At 42.4% G+C, this 17,338-nt stretch overlaps 1 protein-coding gene across 1 annotated transcript in view; it reads right to left on the bottom strand.

The window, feature by feature from the left end:
* The window catches only part of CIMIP1 (ciliary microtubule inner protein 1), a 559,204-nt gene extending 549,700 nt beyond the window's left edge, over window positions 1–9,504 (bottom strand). The window contains exon 1 of the mRNA XM_058177739.1: window positions 9,440–9,504. Coding sequence (XP_058033722.1) covers window positions 9,440–9,441 — 2 coding nt within the window. The 5' untranslated portion in view covers window positions 9,442–9,504. The remainder of the gene's footprint in view (window positions 1–9,439) is intronic.
* Between the last annotated feature and the right edge of the window lie 7,834 nt (window positions 9,505–17,338).

The following is a 17,338-nucleotide window of genomic DNA, read 5'->3' as shown; positions in this document are numbered from 1 at the left end:
ATGCTGTTCTCTTCACAGGGCTGGGTCAATCTTTCATTTAGCTAATTTTATTTCAATTCTAAGGGCCGCGGTGGGCTCAGTGGCTAGGACTCTGAGCTTGTCGATCGAAAGGTTGGCAGTTCAGCAGTTCGAATCCCTAGTGCCGCGTAACAGGGTGAGCTCCCGTTCCTTGTCCCAGCTTCTGCCAACCTAGCAGTTCGAAAGCACGTAAAAAATGCAAGTAGAAAAATAGGGACCACCTTTGGTGGGAAGATAATAGCATTCTGTGCGCCTTTGGCGTTGAGTCATGCCGGCCACATGACCATGGAGACATCTTTGGACAGTGCTGGCTCTTTGGCTTTGAAACGGAGATGAGCATCGCCCCCTAGAGTAGGGAATGACTAGCACATATGTGCTAGGGGAACCTTTACCTTTTTATTTAAATTCTAAATGTAGTTCATAAGATGGTTCTCCTTGTGTTTGATCATTGTTCTTTTTGATCACATTTAAAATCAAAATTCAGTACCAGAATTTAGAAGGGCAATGAGATGCATGTAATTCAGGACAATTTCTATCCAAATTCTAACCTTTTTTAAAAAAATTTTTAAGGAAGGTTGGTCTTTTTTTAAGGAAATGTCAGATGACCCTGGAAGAAATGGATTCTCTGGACCCATTGTTGTCATGCTTCAAATGAGAGCATAGTATAGGGACAATGTGCAATACACTTGACAATGACTTTTGAAGAATGATTGGTATCATTTGATACCATCAGTCATGATATTCTTCAGGACTGAATGGATTGGAGTGTGTGGCAGTCCTTGGTGGACCATTCCGAGTGGAAAGAGGTCAAACCTCTGACCCTGTACTTGTGCGGTGTCTCAAAGCTTGATATTTTTACCTCTTCTGTTTAATATTTACATGAAATTTACATGAAGTCTCCTGCTTGAGCGGGGGGAGGGGGAAAGGTGTTGGACTAGATCATGGGTCTGCAAACTTGGCTCTTTTAAGACTTGTGGACTTCAATTCCCAGAGTTCGTCAGCCAGCTTTGCTGGCTGAGGAACTCTGGGAGTTGAAGTCCACAAGTCTTAAAAGAGCCAGGTTTGCAGACCCCTGGACTAGATGACCTACAAGGTGCCTTCCAACTCTGTTAATCTGTTAACAGAAATCATGCATGAGGTCACTCACTGATCTGGGTCTGGCATTATCTGTAGAATAGTTTCTTAGCTCTAGAACTAAGAAAAAATTTCCCGACAGTTAGAACAATTAATCAGTGGAACAACTAACCTCCAGAAGTTGTGAATTCTCCAACACTGGATGCTTTTAAGAACAGATTGGACAACCATTTTTCTGAAATGGTATAAGGTTTCCTGCCTGAGCAGGGGTTTGGACTAGAAGACCTCCAAGTCCCTTCCAACTCTTATTCTATTCTATTCTATTCTATTCTATTCTATTCTATTCTATTCTATTCTATTCTATTCATACCCAGTGATACATCCTGGCATCCTGACTCTCCAAGCAGTGCTGTTGATGTCTTGTCCCAATGTCTGGAAGCTTTGTGCATTTGGGTAGGAAAGAACAGATTCAGGCTCAATCCTGACAAGACCAAGCATCATATTTGGACACGTCAATTCAAGGAACTTTCTATCTTCAGCCTCGGAGGGGTTTGCTCTTCTCTATTTGAGACTGATGTGCAATCTGAGGGTTCCTTTGGACCTGGAGCATCCAGTCAAAGAGTGGGTGGCACTGTGGCTAAATTGCACCAATTGCTATAATGGGAGACCTTCCAGATATTCACTCAGAAGTCATCTCAGAAATGAACTGTTACAATGGGCTATACCTGAAGCTGCTCTTGAAGACCACTTAGAACAAGGGTGTCAAACTCGTGTCGTCACGGCATCATCACGTGATCTATCACAACTTTTTCCTCCTTCATTAAACTGGGCGTGGGCATGGCTAGCACTTGATTCATCTGGCCCACGGGCTGCATGTTTGATATCCCTGACTTAGAAGCTTCAGCTGTCCCAGAACATGGCACTGTGGGCACTAATGGCCATGCCTCAGCATGTGCATATGACCCCATTAGCTCCATGAGCTTCCCTGGTGACCAATTCAAAATCCTGACTATCACATATGCAATTTAGCCATAGCAATAGCACTTAGATTTGTACCGCTTTACAGCCCTCTTTAAGCGGTTTACAGAGTTAGCATATCGCACCCAACAATCTGGATCCTCATTTTACCCACCTCGGAAGGATGGAAGGCTGAGTCAACCTTGAGTGTGGTGAGATTCGAACTGTCAAATTGCAGGCAGCCGGCAGGCAGCAGATGTAGCCTGCTGTACTGCAGTCTAACCACTGCGCCACCACAACTCTTGCAATATAATGCTAATTATCACATGCAGCAGGGCCTGATTATTTGACAGATTGCCTATTTCTGACCACTTCTCCTGTATTTTAAGATTGGGCAGAATGGATGCTCTCCTTTGATTAAATAATGTCATAGTTCAGGACTTAGGAAATGTGCTTCTTTGTCATAACCTAGGCCCCTGGAACAGCCTCTTCTGAGAGATTTGATAGCTCCAACCCGGATGATGCTCAAAAAGTTGCTGAAAATCAGTCAATTCCCCTGAGCCTTGTGTTAAAAGTCAGCTCCTGTGGAATTGCATTTAATTACACAGTTTTCTCTCCCAGAGGTGCATGTTCTGTGTTTTTATTGTTTCCTGCTTTTGACATTGTAATCTACTCAGAATTTTCTGCAATTGGGCAGCCCCTAAACTGCCTCAATAAACAAAGAAATACCATGGATATGTAGATGGATTAATGCTAGGTGGATTCATGCATAAGAAAGGACCTCATGTTCATAAACAGATTCCTTGCAAGTGTAGTAGATTATTTCAGATAAATGCAATCAAAATATCCAGATGCAAACACTCTCTCACATATCCAGATGTAATCTGTGTGTGTGTGTGCGTGTGTGTGTGTGTGTGTGTGTGTGTGTGTGAGAGAGAGAGAGAGAAAGTTGTGTATGAATGTCAATAACTTTAAACTGCAATGTTGTTTAGGCCCAATAAATGTACAGGGAAACAGAATTCAAAAAACAGGAGGATTGTTCCTGTGTATCATAGATTTGTCAAGGTATATATGTGCAAGTGCTTGTGTTTTCTTTCATTCCCATCACAGTAACATGTAAAATAAAAATGTCATTGTAGAAAATCAGAAAAGCCCAACCAATCCATACTTACAGACTATTTTATTTCTCCTTTTCTTTGGCTACTTCCACATTTAGAAATATTTGAGTAGGCTAGGCAGGGGTGCGAGTTTCGGATTAACAATTCTGATTTGGAAACCTATCGGTTGCAGGAGTTCTTTATTGGAACATTTTGACATTACAGTCACATTCGGTGGTCTTGCCCTCTTAAATAGCAGAATATGTAACTTGCAGAGAACAGGACTTGACACACAGCTTGCAACCAGATAAGGTCCTCCCTGTTTGGAAATAAATCACCCTTTGTATCAGATCATTTTCACAGTACTGGGCATGGATTTTACAACGATAGCCTTTCAATCTCTGTTCCTACTGCATGTAGCCGATAAACTGAATAGTTGTCCATTTTTATAGGCAGAATAAATACTTCTTCTTGGAGTGTGAGTGTGTGTGTATGTGTGTGTGTGTGTGTGTGTGTGTGTATGTGTGTGTGTTTTAATGTGTCAGGCATTTCCAAACAAGAAAACAACAACAATGAAGTTTTTCTTTTTCTCTATAAAGAAATAATCCCTTGTGGGGTGGAGTCTGGGCAACTGAATAGAGCTAGCGGAGTGTTTAATGGCTGGATGCCCTTCCAGTCACCAATGAGAAGTTTTGTTCAGCAGATATATTCTCCTTGTGCCCACACAAAATACAATATAGGAGATAATACTTTAAATTTACATAAAACCATAATAAAATCAACATAATATGGAGCCATTCAATTGTAATGGCATAGACCAGGGATCACCAACCTTTCGGACCTCAGGGACCACTAAATTCATAATTTTAAATCTTGTGGACCACTAATATGATCTGCCTAATGACCAGCTGGGTGGGCATGGCTAGGTGGTCTTGTAACTAGGTGGGCATGGCCAACTTGATGTCACTCACGTTGAGGGGTGCTGTCGTGTCCCCCTCCCCCTCCAACGGCCGGGTCTGGGAAGTCTGTATCAAGCGTGGCCACGAAGCCTCTGCAGCTTTGCCAAATTCCTGTCAGATTTCTCAGGGCAGGCAGGAATCCAAGGTGTGACTTCAGCAAACCAGATGAGACTTTGCTTGACTCAAGGAATGCCAAAAAGCAGATCCTTTATATAGGCCATGGGGTGTGGCTCCATGACTCAGCACTTATCCAGGCCTGCCCCTCCCTTCCTTTTGCTGATGTCGCCTCTGAAGTCTCCGGAAGCGGGGATCCGTCCACTGTGAACTCCCTTCCTCCTGATCTGCTGCCGGCAATTCTAGCACGTGGCTGGCTTCGTGCTCACACGCTGTAGGAGTGAGGTTTGTTTGTTCATTCCTGACATTCTGTCCGGGCATGGTGCCAGGGCTGGGGGCTGGAGGCATGCCAGGCCATTCCTCTTCATTATCAGACTCTGAATCTGATAGCAGGAGATGGGAGGGGCTTGGCTGAGGAGAGGAGGGAGGACAAGGCACAACAGGTGCCTTGCCGGCCTCTACTCGCACCTCCCCTCCCCCTCACTCCTTGCCTGCCTGCCCGGGCTCCTTAGGGCCCCAACAGGAGGCAGTTACTGGAGCTAAGCAGCCACCACAAGAAAGAGTTGGCAAAACAGCTCAGTTCAAATTGGATCTGATTAAGAAGGAGGCTCAGCAGAAGCACCTCACTGAGGACTACAAGCAGAGGGAAGACCTGCAGGAGTGCAAGGCCAGGTACCAGTGCCTGGAGGCTCAGCGGGCTGAGATGGTCAGCCAGTTCCAGGCCATGATGCAGTCCCACTGGAACAAGGCCCTCTGGTTCTTCACCACCAGTGGCACTTACCTCCAGCCTTCGGCCAAAGCCCTGCACCAGGAGGCTGAAGCAGACCCTGAATCAGAATTTCTGCCCCCTCTGCCCCGCACAAAGACCCCAAAGGGGGAGACTCTGCAGCAAGTGTTCATTGCACGTATCCATCCCAGGGCCGTAGTTTGAGGACCTTTGATTTAGTGCTATATAAAAAATGCAAATAATTTTTCTGCGGATGACCAAAATTTTCTCATGGACCACCAGTGGTCCACAGGCCACCAGTTGGTGACCGCTGGCATAGATGTTATAATTCGATATCTAAGATAAGCTGGTGTGGCTGTGATGAAGTCATCCCAGGTGCCTTGAAGTTTCCTGAGGAGACATTCTGGAACTATCGGTATGTGTTATAGTTTGTTCTGAAACGCCACAGTCGCATTGCGGACTCTCAGTCTTTCCCCACTTAAAGAGCTTTGCCTTAATTCTGGCATGTCCTGCCCTGATTCTATTCAGGTGGCTCCATATTTTTTTGGTGGGGGGGGTCAACTACATTCTCAGAAATGGTTTTGTTGGATCTGCGTGATCCGTTCGGTTGTGGTTATTAAAAGTCATCCATCTTAAAGAAAGCTGGGTGAGTTTCTGTGTTAATTGAGGAATAAGAAGCAACATGCTTCCAATATTTAGATCGAACCAGCAAGATGTACCTGCCCTGTCAATTCACTGGTGGCAGTTTTAATCCAAAATTGCTTGTGCTTTCTTAAAAGCAACATGACATTTGTCTTTCATGGCTCTCCTGCCATTCATAGGCCAAGTACCTTGTACCTTTGTGCCCTAGGATGGACCTTCTCCTTCATTCAACCTTGAAGCCCGCTTTCCTTCTAACCAAACCTCTCGCAGTGTTTAGCCACATTTGAGGAGAATAAAACTGTAAAAGCTACGTAATGGCTAAATAAATATCTACCTATATATAGCTTCATGCCTAAAACAGTTTGGAACGCATGGTCTCTGGCCTGATGCCTTAATCACTATACTAAACTGACTCTCATAGAGATAATGCATCTCTGAAAATTACATGCTGGAGACAAAACTGCATAGGGAAGCCATCTCCTTCAGTTTACTCCAGCAGGGCAATTTTAAGTCAGTCTATTCTATTCTATTCTATTCTATTCTATTCTATTCTATTCTATTCTATTCTATTCTATTCTATTCTATGTAGTGTAGTGGTTAAAATGTTGGACTGATATTCCAATTAATCTATCTAAACTTATATTTTATCAATCTGATATGTATCTCAACAATATAATCAATTAATCTTTAATTAGCTATAACATTTCATTTTCTCCCTTCAAATCAACTTTTCCAAATTAATATTATACATCTTCAATTCCATTCCCTGAAATCAATTATATAAATCAAACATTTTCCTTTATTCTAATCTTCCATTAAATATCTATGGCAAGTTGCACATAAGATCGGGGATCAACCCACCGACACAATGTATTTGAATTGAGAATGGTTTTATGTATGTTTGTTTGTTAAAAAATAAAAAAAATACAAAAAAAATGTTGGACTGGGAGCAGGAGACCCACATTCAAGTCCACCTTCAGGTGCAAACATTCAGCTTTGCTGGCTGGGGCTTTCTGGGAGTTGAAGTCCGCCAGGCTTAAAGTTGCCAAGGTTGGAGACCCCTGCACTAGATGATCTCTCTTTCCAAGCCCATCATAAATTACTGGGTTGTTCCAAGGAGAAAACTGAAGGGGGAAAATACTATAAATGCCATATTTTGCTCCTGTAGAAAGTCTGTGGTGTAAATACAAGAAATGCAACATTAAAAACCCATTTCAATCAGAATAGAGCTGGAAGGGACCTTGGCGGTCTTTGAGTTGAACCCTTTGCTCACAGCAGGAGACCCGATACTAGGGGTGTCAAAATCAATTTCATTGGGGGGCACATCAGGGTTGTGTTTCAGATTGGTGGCTGTCCAATCTTTTCTTAAAAACCTCCACTGATGAAGCACCTACAACTTCTGGAGGCAAGCTATTCAACTGGTTCATTGTCCTCACTATTAGGAAGTTTGTCCTTAATTCCAGGTTACTTCTCTCCTTGATTAGTTTCCATCCATTGTTTCTTGTCTTGTCTCCTGGTGCTTTGGAAAATAAGTTGTTGCACTCTTCTTTATGACAGCCCCTCAAATACTGAAATACCGCTATCATGTCACCTCTAGTCCTTCTTTTCTGTAGACTGGTCATATCCAATTCCTGCAACCGTTCTTCATTTGTTTTTGTCTCCAAGCCTTTAATCATCCTAGTTCCTCTTCTCTGCATTTTTCCAAAGTCTCAACATCTTTTTTACCACATGGTGACCAAAACGGGATGCAGGATTCCAGGTGTGGCCTTACTAAAGATTCATAAAGCAGTACTAATACTTCACATGATTTTGATTCTATGCGTCTGTTTGTACAACCAAGGATTGTATTAGCTTTCTTGGCTGTGGGTGCATATTGCTGGCTCATGTTTAAGTGATTGTTCACTAGGTCTCCAAGCTCCCTCTTACAGTTACTGCTTTTGAGCCAGGTTTTGCTTAATCTGTATCTGTACCTTTGGTTTTTCCTGTCTAGTTATAAAACCTTCATTTTCTCCACATTAAATTTCATGTTGTTGGATAGGGCCCATTGTTCAAGTCTGCAAAGATCTTTTTGGATTCTGAACTCGTTTTCTGGGGTGTTGGCTATCCTGCCAGCTTAATGTCATCTGCACATTTGATGAGTTCCTCTTCTATTTCCTCATCTAAGTCATTTATGAAGATATTGAAGGATATTGGGCCTAAAGTCATAAAGTCATAAAGTTGCCAAGTTTGGGGACCCCTGCTCTAAACCAGGGGTCTCCAACCTTAGTATCTTTAAGGCTTGTGGACTTCAACTCCCAGAACTCGGAGTTGAAGTCCACAAGTCATAAAGTTGCCAAGGTTGGGGACCCCTGCTCTAAACCATGGTATAATGTATTTTCTAAGATGGGATACTCAATTCAGGGCTTACCTCTGTATTTGAGTCCCAATTTATTGAGCAATTCCATCAACATTCCATGATCCTGATGGAATATTCCATGATATCAAAAGCCACGGAAAGACCCAGAGAATTAACATTAATAGTATACTCTATGCATTTTCACAAGGAAGAGTTCATTAATAAGAACAACCATGGCTGCTGTGTTATAGAGACATATCTGAAGTGGGTCCCCATAATTCTATTTTTATGAAATATTTATGGCTGAATGCCTAACAACCTTCTTTAAACACCTTGCTGAAGAAATGGATAAAAGTTAAGCAAAACCAGGCCTTTCAGGAAAAGCTCATTGTACTGGCGCCTCTAAGTTAGTGGGCTGTGATTTTCCTTGTGTAAACAATTGTGGCAAGCCCTGGTTCTCCCTCTCCACCCCCAACTCTGCTATGTTGTGCCTCTCTCTCTGTTTCTCTCTCTCTCTGCGTGTGTCTCTCTGTCTCTGTCTCTCTTTCTCTCTCTCTTTCTCTCTCTCTCCCTCCCTCCCTCCCTCCCTCCTGGGAGGTATGAGTGAAGAATGCTAGGACTGTCTTGGAAGTGAAGTGGAAAAGAACATGTTCAGCCAGAAGATCATGCTGTTCACTACTTAGAAAAGAAAAAAAATGAGAAGTGCTGTTTTCGTAGTCAGGAAGGATATAGCAAAGATAATACCTGGGCATAATGCAATCAATGACAGAGTAATATTACCTTTTGCTTACAAGCTTTTAATATGATGGTTATCACATTTTATAGTCACGTTCAATCTGCAAATGGATGACCATACAAGCAAGATGTACGGGTGTTGGGTGAAGATTAGACTGTCTAACATATCTCAGAAAATGTGCAGAACAACAATGGGGAACAGATTGGGGAAAATCAGTCTTTGTGCTGATACAAAAGAAATATTTAACAGAATACGCACACAATATCCTTCCGTTCACAGCCTATCATAACAATGCTTAGGTTCCTCCAATGCTGAAAGGTACATGGAGAGGGAGTTGCCAGATATGCCTGACTTAAGAAAAGGCCAGAGAACATGACACATTATTGTTGATGCTATTGCTAAATAATTGAGAAAGCCAAAGAATACAAAAGGAAGAAGAAGAAGAGGAAGAAGAGGAAGAGGAAGAGGAAGAGGAAGAGGAGGAGGAGGAGGAGGAGGAGGAGGAGGAGGAAGAAGAAGAAAAAGAAGAAGAAGAAGAGGAGGAGGAGGAGGAGGAGGAAGAGGAAGAAGAAGAAGGGTAAATGAACATGTATTTCATTGATGATAGAAAATATTTTGATTGTGTCAATTATGTGGAAATATTTTTTAAATTTTAATTTAAACCTTTCAACAATGGAACAGTTTTGTTTTCCTGGTCTAGGAGCTTCATTTTACAATTGAGTATGAATGGTGGAAGAATCATCACAGACATTTTTTAAAATATATGTATATATAACTTACATTTTTGGAATTTTCTCTATGAGATGTGGTGCTGGCTATCAGCTTGGTTGGCTTCAAAGAAGGGTTGGACTGATCTATAAAAATCATGGAGCACAATGGTTATTAGTCTTGATGGCAATATGACTGTCTCTGAAGGCATCATCTGGGATACTAGTGGCCTTCTATATGAAGTTAGTTGGCTACTGTGAGAATAGACTACCGTATTAGATAGGCCAGGCAAGGCTTGTTTAGATGTAAGGATATATCTGGATGTAAGTAGTGCCTTGCTTGTTTGGATATCTGGCCCATCTAATACAGTAGTCATAAGAACACATACACACACACACACCATACACACACACACACACACACACGCAGAGGTTCGTATGATAAAGACAATGGAGTTCAGGTGGTGCAGCTCATAAATAGCCATTTGAATACCACCTTGTTGAATTTGACATTGGTCTAGATCAGGGGTCTCCAACCTTAGTATCTTTAAGGCTTGTGGACTTCAACTCCCAGAACTCGGAGTTGAAGTCCACAAGTCATAAAGTTGCCAAGGTTGGGGACCCCTGCTCTAAACCATGGTACAATGTATTTTCTAAGATGGGATACTCAATTCAGGGCTTACCTCTGTATTTGAGTCCCAATTTATTGAGCAATTCCATCAACATTCCATGATCCTGATGGAATATTCCATGATATCAAAAGCCACGGAAAGACCCAGAGAATTAACATTAATAGTATACTCTATGCATTTTCACAAGGAAGAGTTCATTAATAAGAACAACCATGGCTGCTGTGTTATAGAGACATATCTGAAGTGGGTCCCCATAATTCTATTTTTATGAAATATTTATGGCTGAATGCCTAACAACCTTCTTTAAACACCTTGCTGAAGAAATGGATAAAAGTTAAGCAAAACCAGGCCTTTCAGAAAAAGCTCGTTGTACTGGCGCCTCTAAGTTAGTGGGCTGTGATTTTCCTTGTGTAAACAATTGTGGCAAGCCCTGGTTCTCCCTCTCCACCCCCAACTCTGCTATGTTGTGCCTCTCTCTCTCTGTTTCTCTCTCTCTCTCTGTGTGTCTCTCTGTCTCTGTCTCTCTTTCTCTCTCTCTTTCTCTCTCTCTCCCTCCCTCCCTCCCTCCCTCCCTCCTGGGAGGTATGAGTGAAGAATGCTAGGACTGTCTTGGAAGTGAAGTGGAAAAATTTTTATTTTTTATTTATTTATTTGATTTTTATATGTTCAGCCAGAAGATCATGCTGTTCACTACTTAGAAAAGAAAAAAAATGAGAAGTGCTGTTTTCATAGTCAGGAAGGATATAGCAAAGATAATACCTGGGCATAATGCAATCAATGACAGAGTAATATTACTTTTTGCTTACAAGCTTTTAATATGATGGTTATCACATTTTATAGTCACGTTCAATCTGCAAATGGCTGACCATACAAGCAAGATGTACGGGTGTTGGTTGAAGATTAGACTGTCTAACATATCTCAGAAAATGTGCAGAACAACAATGGGGAACAGATTGGGAAAAATCAGTCTTTGTGCCGATACAAAAGAAATATTTAACAGAATACGCACACAATATCCTTCCATTCACAGCCTATCATAACAATGCTTAGGTTCCTCCAATGCTGAAAGGTACATGGAGAGGGAGTTGCCAGATATGCCTGACTTAAGAAAAGGCCAGAGAACATGACACATTATTGTTGATGCTATTGCTAAATAATTGAGAAAGCCAAAGAATACAAAAGGAAGAAGAAGAAGAGGAAGAAGAGGAAGAGGAAGAGGAGGAGGAGGAGGAGGAGGAGGAGGAGGAGGAGGAGGAGGAGGAGGAGGAGGAGGAAGAAGAAGAAAAAGAAGAAGAAGAAGAGGAGGAGGAGGAGGAGGAGGAAGAGGAAGAGGAAGAAGGGTAAATGAACATGTATTTCATTGATGATAGAAAATATTTTGATTGTGTCAATTATGTGGAAATATTTTTTAAATTTTAATTTAAACCTTTCAACAATGGAACAGTTTTGTTTTCCTGGTCTAGGAGCTTCATTTTACAATTGAGTATGAATGGTGGAAGAATCATCACAGACATTTTTTAAAATATATGTATATATAACTTACATTTTTGGAATTTTCTCTATGAGATGTGGTGCTGGCTATCAGCTTGGTTGGCTTCAAAGAAGGGTTGGACTGATCTATAAAAATCATGGAGCACAATGGTTATTAGTCTTGATGGCAATATGACTGTCTCTGAAGGCATCATCTGGGATACTAGTGGCCTTCTATATGAAGTTAGTTGGCTATTGTGAGAATAGACTACCGTATTAGATAGGCCAGGCAAGGCTTGTTTAGATGTAAGGATATATCTGGATGTAAGTAGTGCCTTGCTTGTTTGGATATCTGGCCCATCTAATACAGTAGTCATAAGAACACACACACACACACACACACCATACACATACACACACACACACACAGAGGTTCGTATGATAAAGACAATGGACTTCAGGTGGTGCAGCTCATAAATAGCCATTTGAATACCACCTTGTTGAATTTGACATTGGTCTAGATCAGGGGTCTCCAACCTTGGCAACTTTAAGCCTGGCGGACGTCAATTCCCAGAATGCTGGGGCTTTCTGGGAGTTGACGTCTGCCAGGCTTAAAGTTGCCAAGGTTGGAGACCCCTGATCTAGAGAGCAGGAAATAATTTATAAAGCTTGACTTGAGTGGCAAAGATAAGTATCCTAGCTTGGATTCCTTATTCCTGTTCAAATTTCTGGTTCTTATTTGAGCAAATATTAATAGCAAATAGGAACATCCAATGTCTATGGAGATTCTCAGTCATCCAGGTCATGGTTGTCCCAAGTGCTCTTTTCAAGAGGCAACTGAAAAACTTTCTGGTTTTTCTTTGAAGACGTTTCGCTTCTCATCCAAGAAGCTTCTTCAGCTCTGACTGGATGGTGGGGAATGGAAGGATTTATACTCCTTGCAGACAGCTGGTCATTTGCATTCTTTTAGTAGATCGTTAAGGTCACACCATCCAGAGCTAAAGAAGCTTATTGGATGAGAAGCAAAACATCTTCAAAGAAAAATCAGAAAGTCCAATTGCCTCTTGAAAAAACAATTCCATCAGTGGCATCAGTGGTTCCTGGAATAAGAACGGGAGCTGAAGGCCAGCTGTGACTGAGTCCATGCAATACATTAAACTAGGTCTACTTGACTCCTAAAATCATGCTAAACTTGGTTAGCTTTAGGATTCAAACACAGAACTGCGCAAATACTGAAACCAGATTAATACAGTAAAACGTTAAGTGTGTTGAATGAAGCCTTTGAATCATTGGGTCTATGAGACTCTTGCTTGTTGGGGATGCTACTTTATCAAAAGAGGAAAATTCTGCTTGGGGAAGGCTGAATGTACAGCAGGATTCTCTGTGATTAGCAACAAAAACAGCTGGCAGGTGGCCTCCCACTGGAACCAAAACTGCTCAGAGAAGATTCAAGTCTAAAGAAAGATTTAAGTTTTAAAGAAAAGACAATTCAGCCTAAATGCTCTGGATTATACAAGACCGCCTGGGGCAATGATCTATATAATAGAAAGAAAAAACACTCATGGCCACCTCCAAAATCTTCCAATCCATGCACCTGATGGTTGTCATGATTGTTAGGGTTATGTTAGGGTGACCTGCCACCCCAGATGAGAGGATCTGCCTGTCTCAGTCTCTTGATGACAGTTTTTCGGTTCATTTTCATCCCCCACCCCCCCGCCAGGTCTATTGAGGCAGAAGAATTCAAGCAATTTATTGAATCTTGGGTGCATCCCAGTGGTGGGATTCAGCCAGTTCGCACCACTTCAGGAGAACCGGTTGTTAACTTTCTGAGTAGTTTGATGAACTGGTTGTTAGAAGAAATCATTAGGGCAGAGAGCCAGTTGTTAAATTACTTGAATCCCACTACTGGTGCATCCAGTGGTGGGTTTCAAAAATTTTTACTACCGGTTCTGTGGGTGTGGCTTGGTGGATGTGGCATGACTTGGTGGGCATGGCTTGGTGGGCATGGCAGGGGAAGAATACTGTAAAATCTCCATTCCCACCGCACTCCAGGGGAAGAATACTGTAAAATCTCCATTCCCTCCTCAATCAGCTGGGATTTGGGAGGCAGAGAATAGATGTGGCTGGGGTCAGTCAGAATTTTCACTACCGGTTCTCGGAACTCCTCAAAATTTCCGCTACCGGTTTTCCAGAACTGGTCAAAACTTGCTGAAACCCACCTCTGGGTGCATCATTGTGGATGTTATTCTAGGTTGCCGCCTGCTATCAGAGACAAGGTGATGCATTATCTCTTTTATATAGAGGAGATAATTGGATTGGCAGTTGGATCTCTTTTCAGTAGTCTTTTTTTTATTTTTTTGAACATCTTTCTGAAGAACCAGACTTGCCTAGAGCCATATGTCTCAGCTCACATTGATTGGCTGGCTTTCTCCTTCTTCCTTCCAGCATCTAGTGTCTCCCTCTGGCTAGTTGTAGGGATGGCTCGCCTAGCATGAAGTGCATTTGGCTCGGTGAGTCAATTTTCCTGGCCAGACAAATGTTTTGAACTTGGAAAGGGTCAAAGGTGAGATGTCTAGCTGGCATCTCTGATCAAGAAAATTAAGTACGGTCTCTTTAGAACTGCTGCTGGCATCATATGTAGAACTAAATTGGCCTAGATAGACCAACCTGGACATCTGCTTATCAAATTGTCAATCTGAGACCCAAAACAAGTATCAAAACATCTATGCATCCTCTTGTTATGCTGTTCTTAGCAGTTTAATAGGTGGGTTTAATTGAATACACTGAGAGAAAAGATGCTTATAAATATGCATTTTGAGGAAAAATAAAATTAAATAACAGGCTTTTTGGAAAGGGCGCAGTCATAAATAACCAGAAATAAGGAAAACTGTGAAAAGCGATACATAGCAGAGATATACTTTCTAATTCTGCATTTGTTTGAAGAGGTTAATATTATTAATGATACCGTATATTTTCTGATAATGGGAAAACAAGGGCCTTGTGGTTTATCTATATGAGCATTGTTTTTTCTGGTTTAATATTTTAAGGCTCTAATTGCAGCTTCAGGCAGCCTTGCTCAATTTTTCCAGCTAGGAGGTAAAGTAATGATGGTTTTACAAGGACAGTGATTTTAGAACATAGAATAACAGAGTTGGAAGGGACTTTGGAGGTCTTCTAGTCCAACCCCCCTGATCAATCAGGAGACCCTAAACCTATGATGGCAAACCCATGGCACGCGTGTACCACAGGTGGCACACAGAACCCTCTCTGTGGGCACGGCAGTTGTCACCCCAGCCCAGCTCCACCGTGCATGCACACACGTGCCAGCCAGCCGGTCTTCAAGTCTCTGCCATGCGGAGTGCATGCGGGGGACATGCGTGCGCATGTGCAGGCATGCAGGTTGGTGCAGGAGGCTTTCCAGGCCCAAAAACAGGGTGCAGGGAGCCTCATGCGGAACCCATTTTGGCTTCCAGGTTGGTGCAAGAGGCTTTCCAGGCCTAAATGGCCTCCCTGCACCAAAATGGGGCTCTGAGAGGCTGGGGCGCATGCGCAGGGGACGCGTGTACATGCGCGGGGTGGGGCACTCGCATTGCATTTTGGGAGTTCAGGCATGCACGTGTGTATTCGGTCACTTTGTGTGTGCGCTTTGGGCACTCGGCACCAAAAAAGTTAACCATCACTGCCCTAAACTATTTCAGACAAGTGGCTATCCAGTCTCTTCTTAAAAGACTCCAGCAATGGGGCCTCCATGAGTTCTGAAGGCAAGACCTTCCACTGTTAATTGTTCTCACCAGTAGGAAATTTATCCTTCGTTCTAGGTTGCTTCATTCTAGGTTCCTTGGCTGGTTTGTTTTAATTGACATTTCTGGAGAAGAGAGAAAATTTAAACATCACCCTCCACTGGACCTGATGTAGTTGGTTCTACATGCAATGTGGAAGGGAACTGTCAAGCTGCCTCTGATTATATTTAGGAAAGAATACACCTTGACTTCATTTGTAAATAAAGAAAAGTACTTTTACTAAATACATCCAGACAACAGCAGTGTAAAGTTGGATCTGAGACAAAATATGGCTAACATTCCATATCCCCTCGTTAGTCCCTCCTCCCCACAAGAGGTCAGGCAGGGCTGGTCCAATGCCAGCTCCTTCTCACCCCCCTGTGGTAATCTTCTTCCGCAGGTCTCTGGCTGTTAATCATCTCAGAAATGCAGTATCCGTTGAAAAGCCCGCGCTTTCATGCTGATTTCAAACTGTCACTCCCCCCTCCCTTTGTTCTTATGTCAGACGACCCTCTTAAAGGGCCCTCTTCTGTTAACCTGATTAGGATAGTAATACAATTTAAATCCATGAGCTATTTTACATTACCCATAAAACCCATTGCAATCTAACTACTACTGAATATACATTGTACATAAAGAAGTGAGGATTGGAGTGGAGGCTGACAGGAACAATACTCTTGACCAAGATCAATTGCAAGGAGAAATGCTGTCAACCATCCCAACTTGATCGCTTAGAAAGAAAGACTCTTGGCCCCATTGTTAGACAGAAGTACACCAAGTGGTCACAGAAGAAGCAAAGCTGGATCTGGAGTTCTTGCATCCAAAGCATATGGTTAACTTTCCCCTTGGTCCCATCTCCCCCTCCCCCATTATCAACAAGTGTCCAATTAGGTGCTAACAAATTGTTTGGGTAATAGTCCCTTTCTTGGGGGTCTGGCTTCTTCTACATTTCTTAGTGTGGTCTTGGAATGGCAGTGGTTCTCATAGGATGGCACAATTTATAATTTTGTTTTCTCCCCTTATCCCACCCTGACAAACCTCCCACCCCCATTGAGCATGACAGGCTGATAGCAAGCTATCCATGGCATAGCAGGATGGCAGTCCTGACAAATTCCCCAGCTCAAAGCAACTTGAGGAAGCCCTCCCAAGGGGTGCACCAATGGCAGGGACTTCTGGATTTGCCTCTTTACTCTCCATAAAGTCGTTTTTATACTAACTGGACGCCCGTGCTTCACTACGAAACTATGTGATCGGGTGTGATAAATTGACACTTAAAGTCTGAAACTTAATGTAGAATGTGTAACTCCATAGCATCAGAGCATGTTAATATAAGGCAACTGGCAATTGGAACAGAGGGGGAGGGGGAATCGACTGTCCCAACCCACAGGCCGGATGAGTCATGTGCTGGCCACGCCCATGCCTGATTTAGCGCAGGGATAGCATCAGAGCATGATAATATAAGGCAACTGGCAGTTGGGACAGAGTTCCTTTCAGGTGGGGAGGGGGAGTAGAATGTCTAACTCCTTAGCATCAGAGCACGTGAATATAATACTGTATATGAAATACTAATGATCTGATGGTCATTTCAAAAAAATTCTTCCACAATCAGAAACACAGAATTATTACTATTATTATTTTGAAGACCTATAGTGACTGGTTTCACAAGCCACAATATGTAAATCTACACATGGTAGTGTGCCAATCTGAGTTTACATCAGCATTCTACATGGCTTAGATTGGCCATGGTTTAACAAACAAACCCTGCAAATATAAAACATAGCTTGGCGTAATGTATGAACCGAGTACTCAAGGCAAAGATCTTTTGTAATCACAAAATCCCATGTTTGTCCTATGCTAACCATTGTTCCAACTTTAGTTCATGTGTTACTGAAGCAAATCACTGTCAACGTGTTACATGAAAGGCTAAAATAGGCTTCAGGGCAGGAATTTGAATCTTCTTCTCCCAGCTCCAGGCTCAAACTTTTCCAAAACTGCCAATAAAGGATATTTTTAAAAACACAGAACAAGATATTTATAGGAAATATGCTTTCTTACCATCCTTGGGCAGGGGGTGGACTTTGATGTTGCGTT

This window comes from Ahaetulla prasina, chromosome 3, assembly GCF_028640845.1.
Source record: "Ahaetulla prasina isolate Xishuangbanna chromosome 3, ASM2864084v1, whole genome shotgun sequence".
In the NCBI taxonomy this organism is placed as follows: domain Eukaryota; kingdom Metazoa; phylum Chordata; class Lepidosauria; order Squamata; family Colubridae; genus Ahaetulla; species Ahaetulla prasina.
Note: the sequence above shows the minus strand (reverse complement) of the source record. Positions and strands in the feature narration are given on the sequence as shown.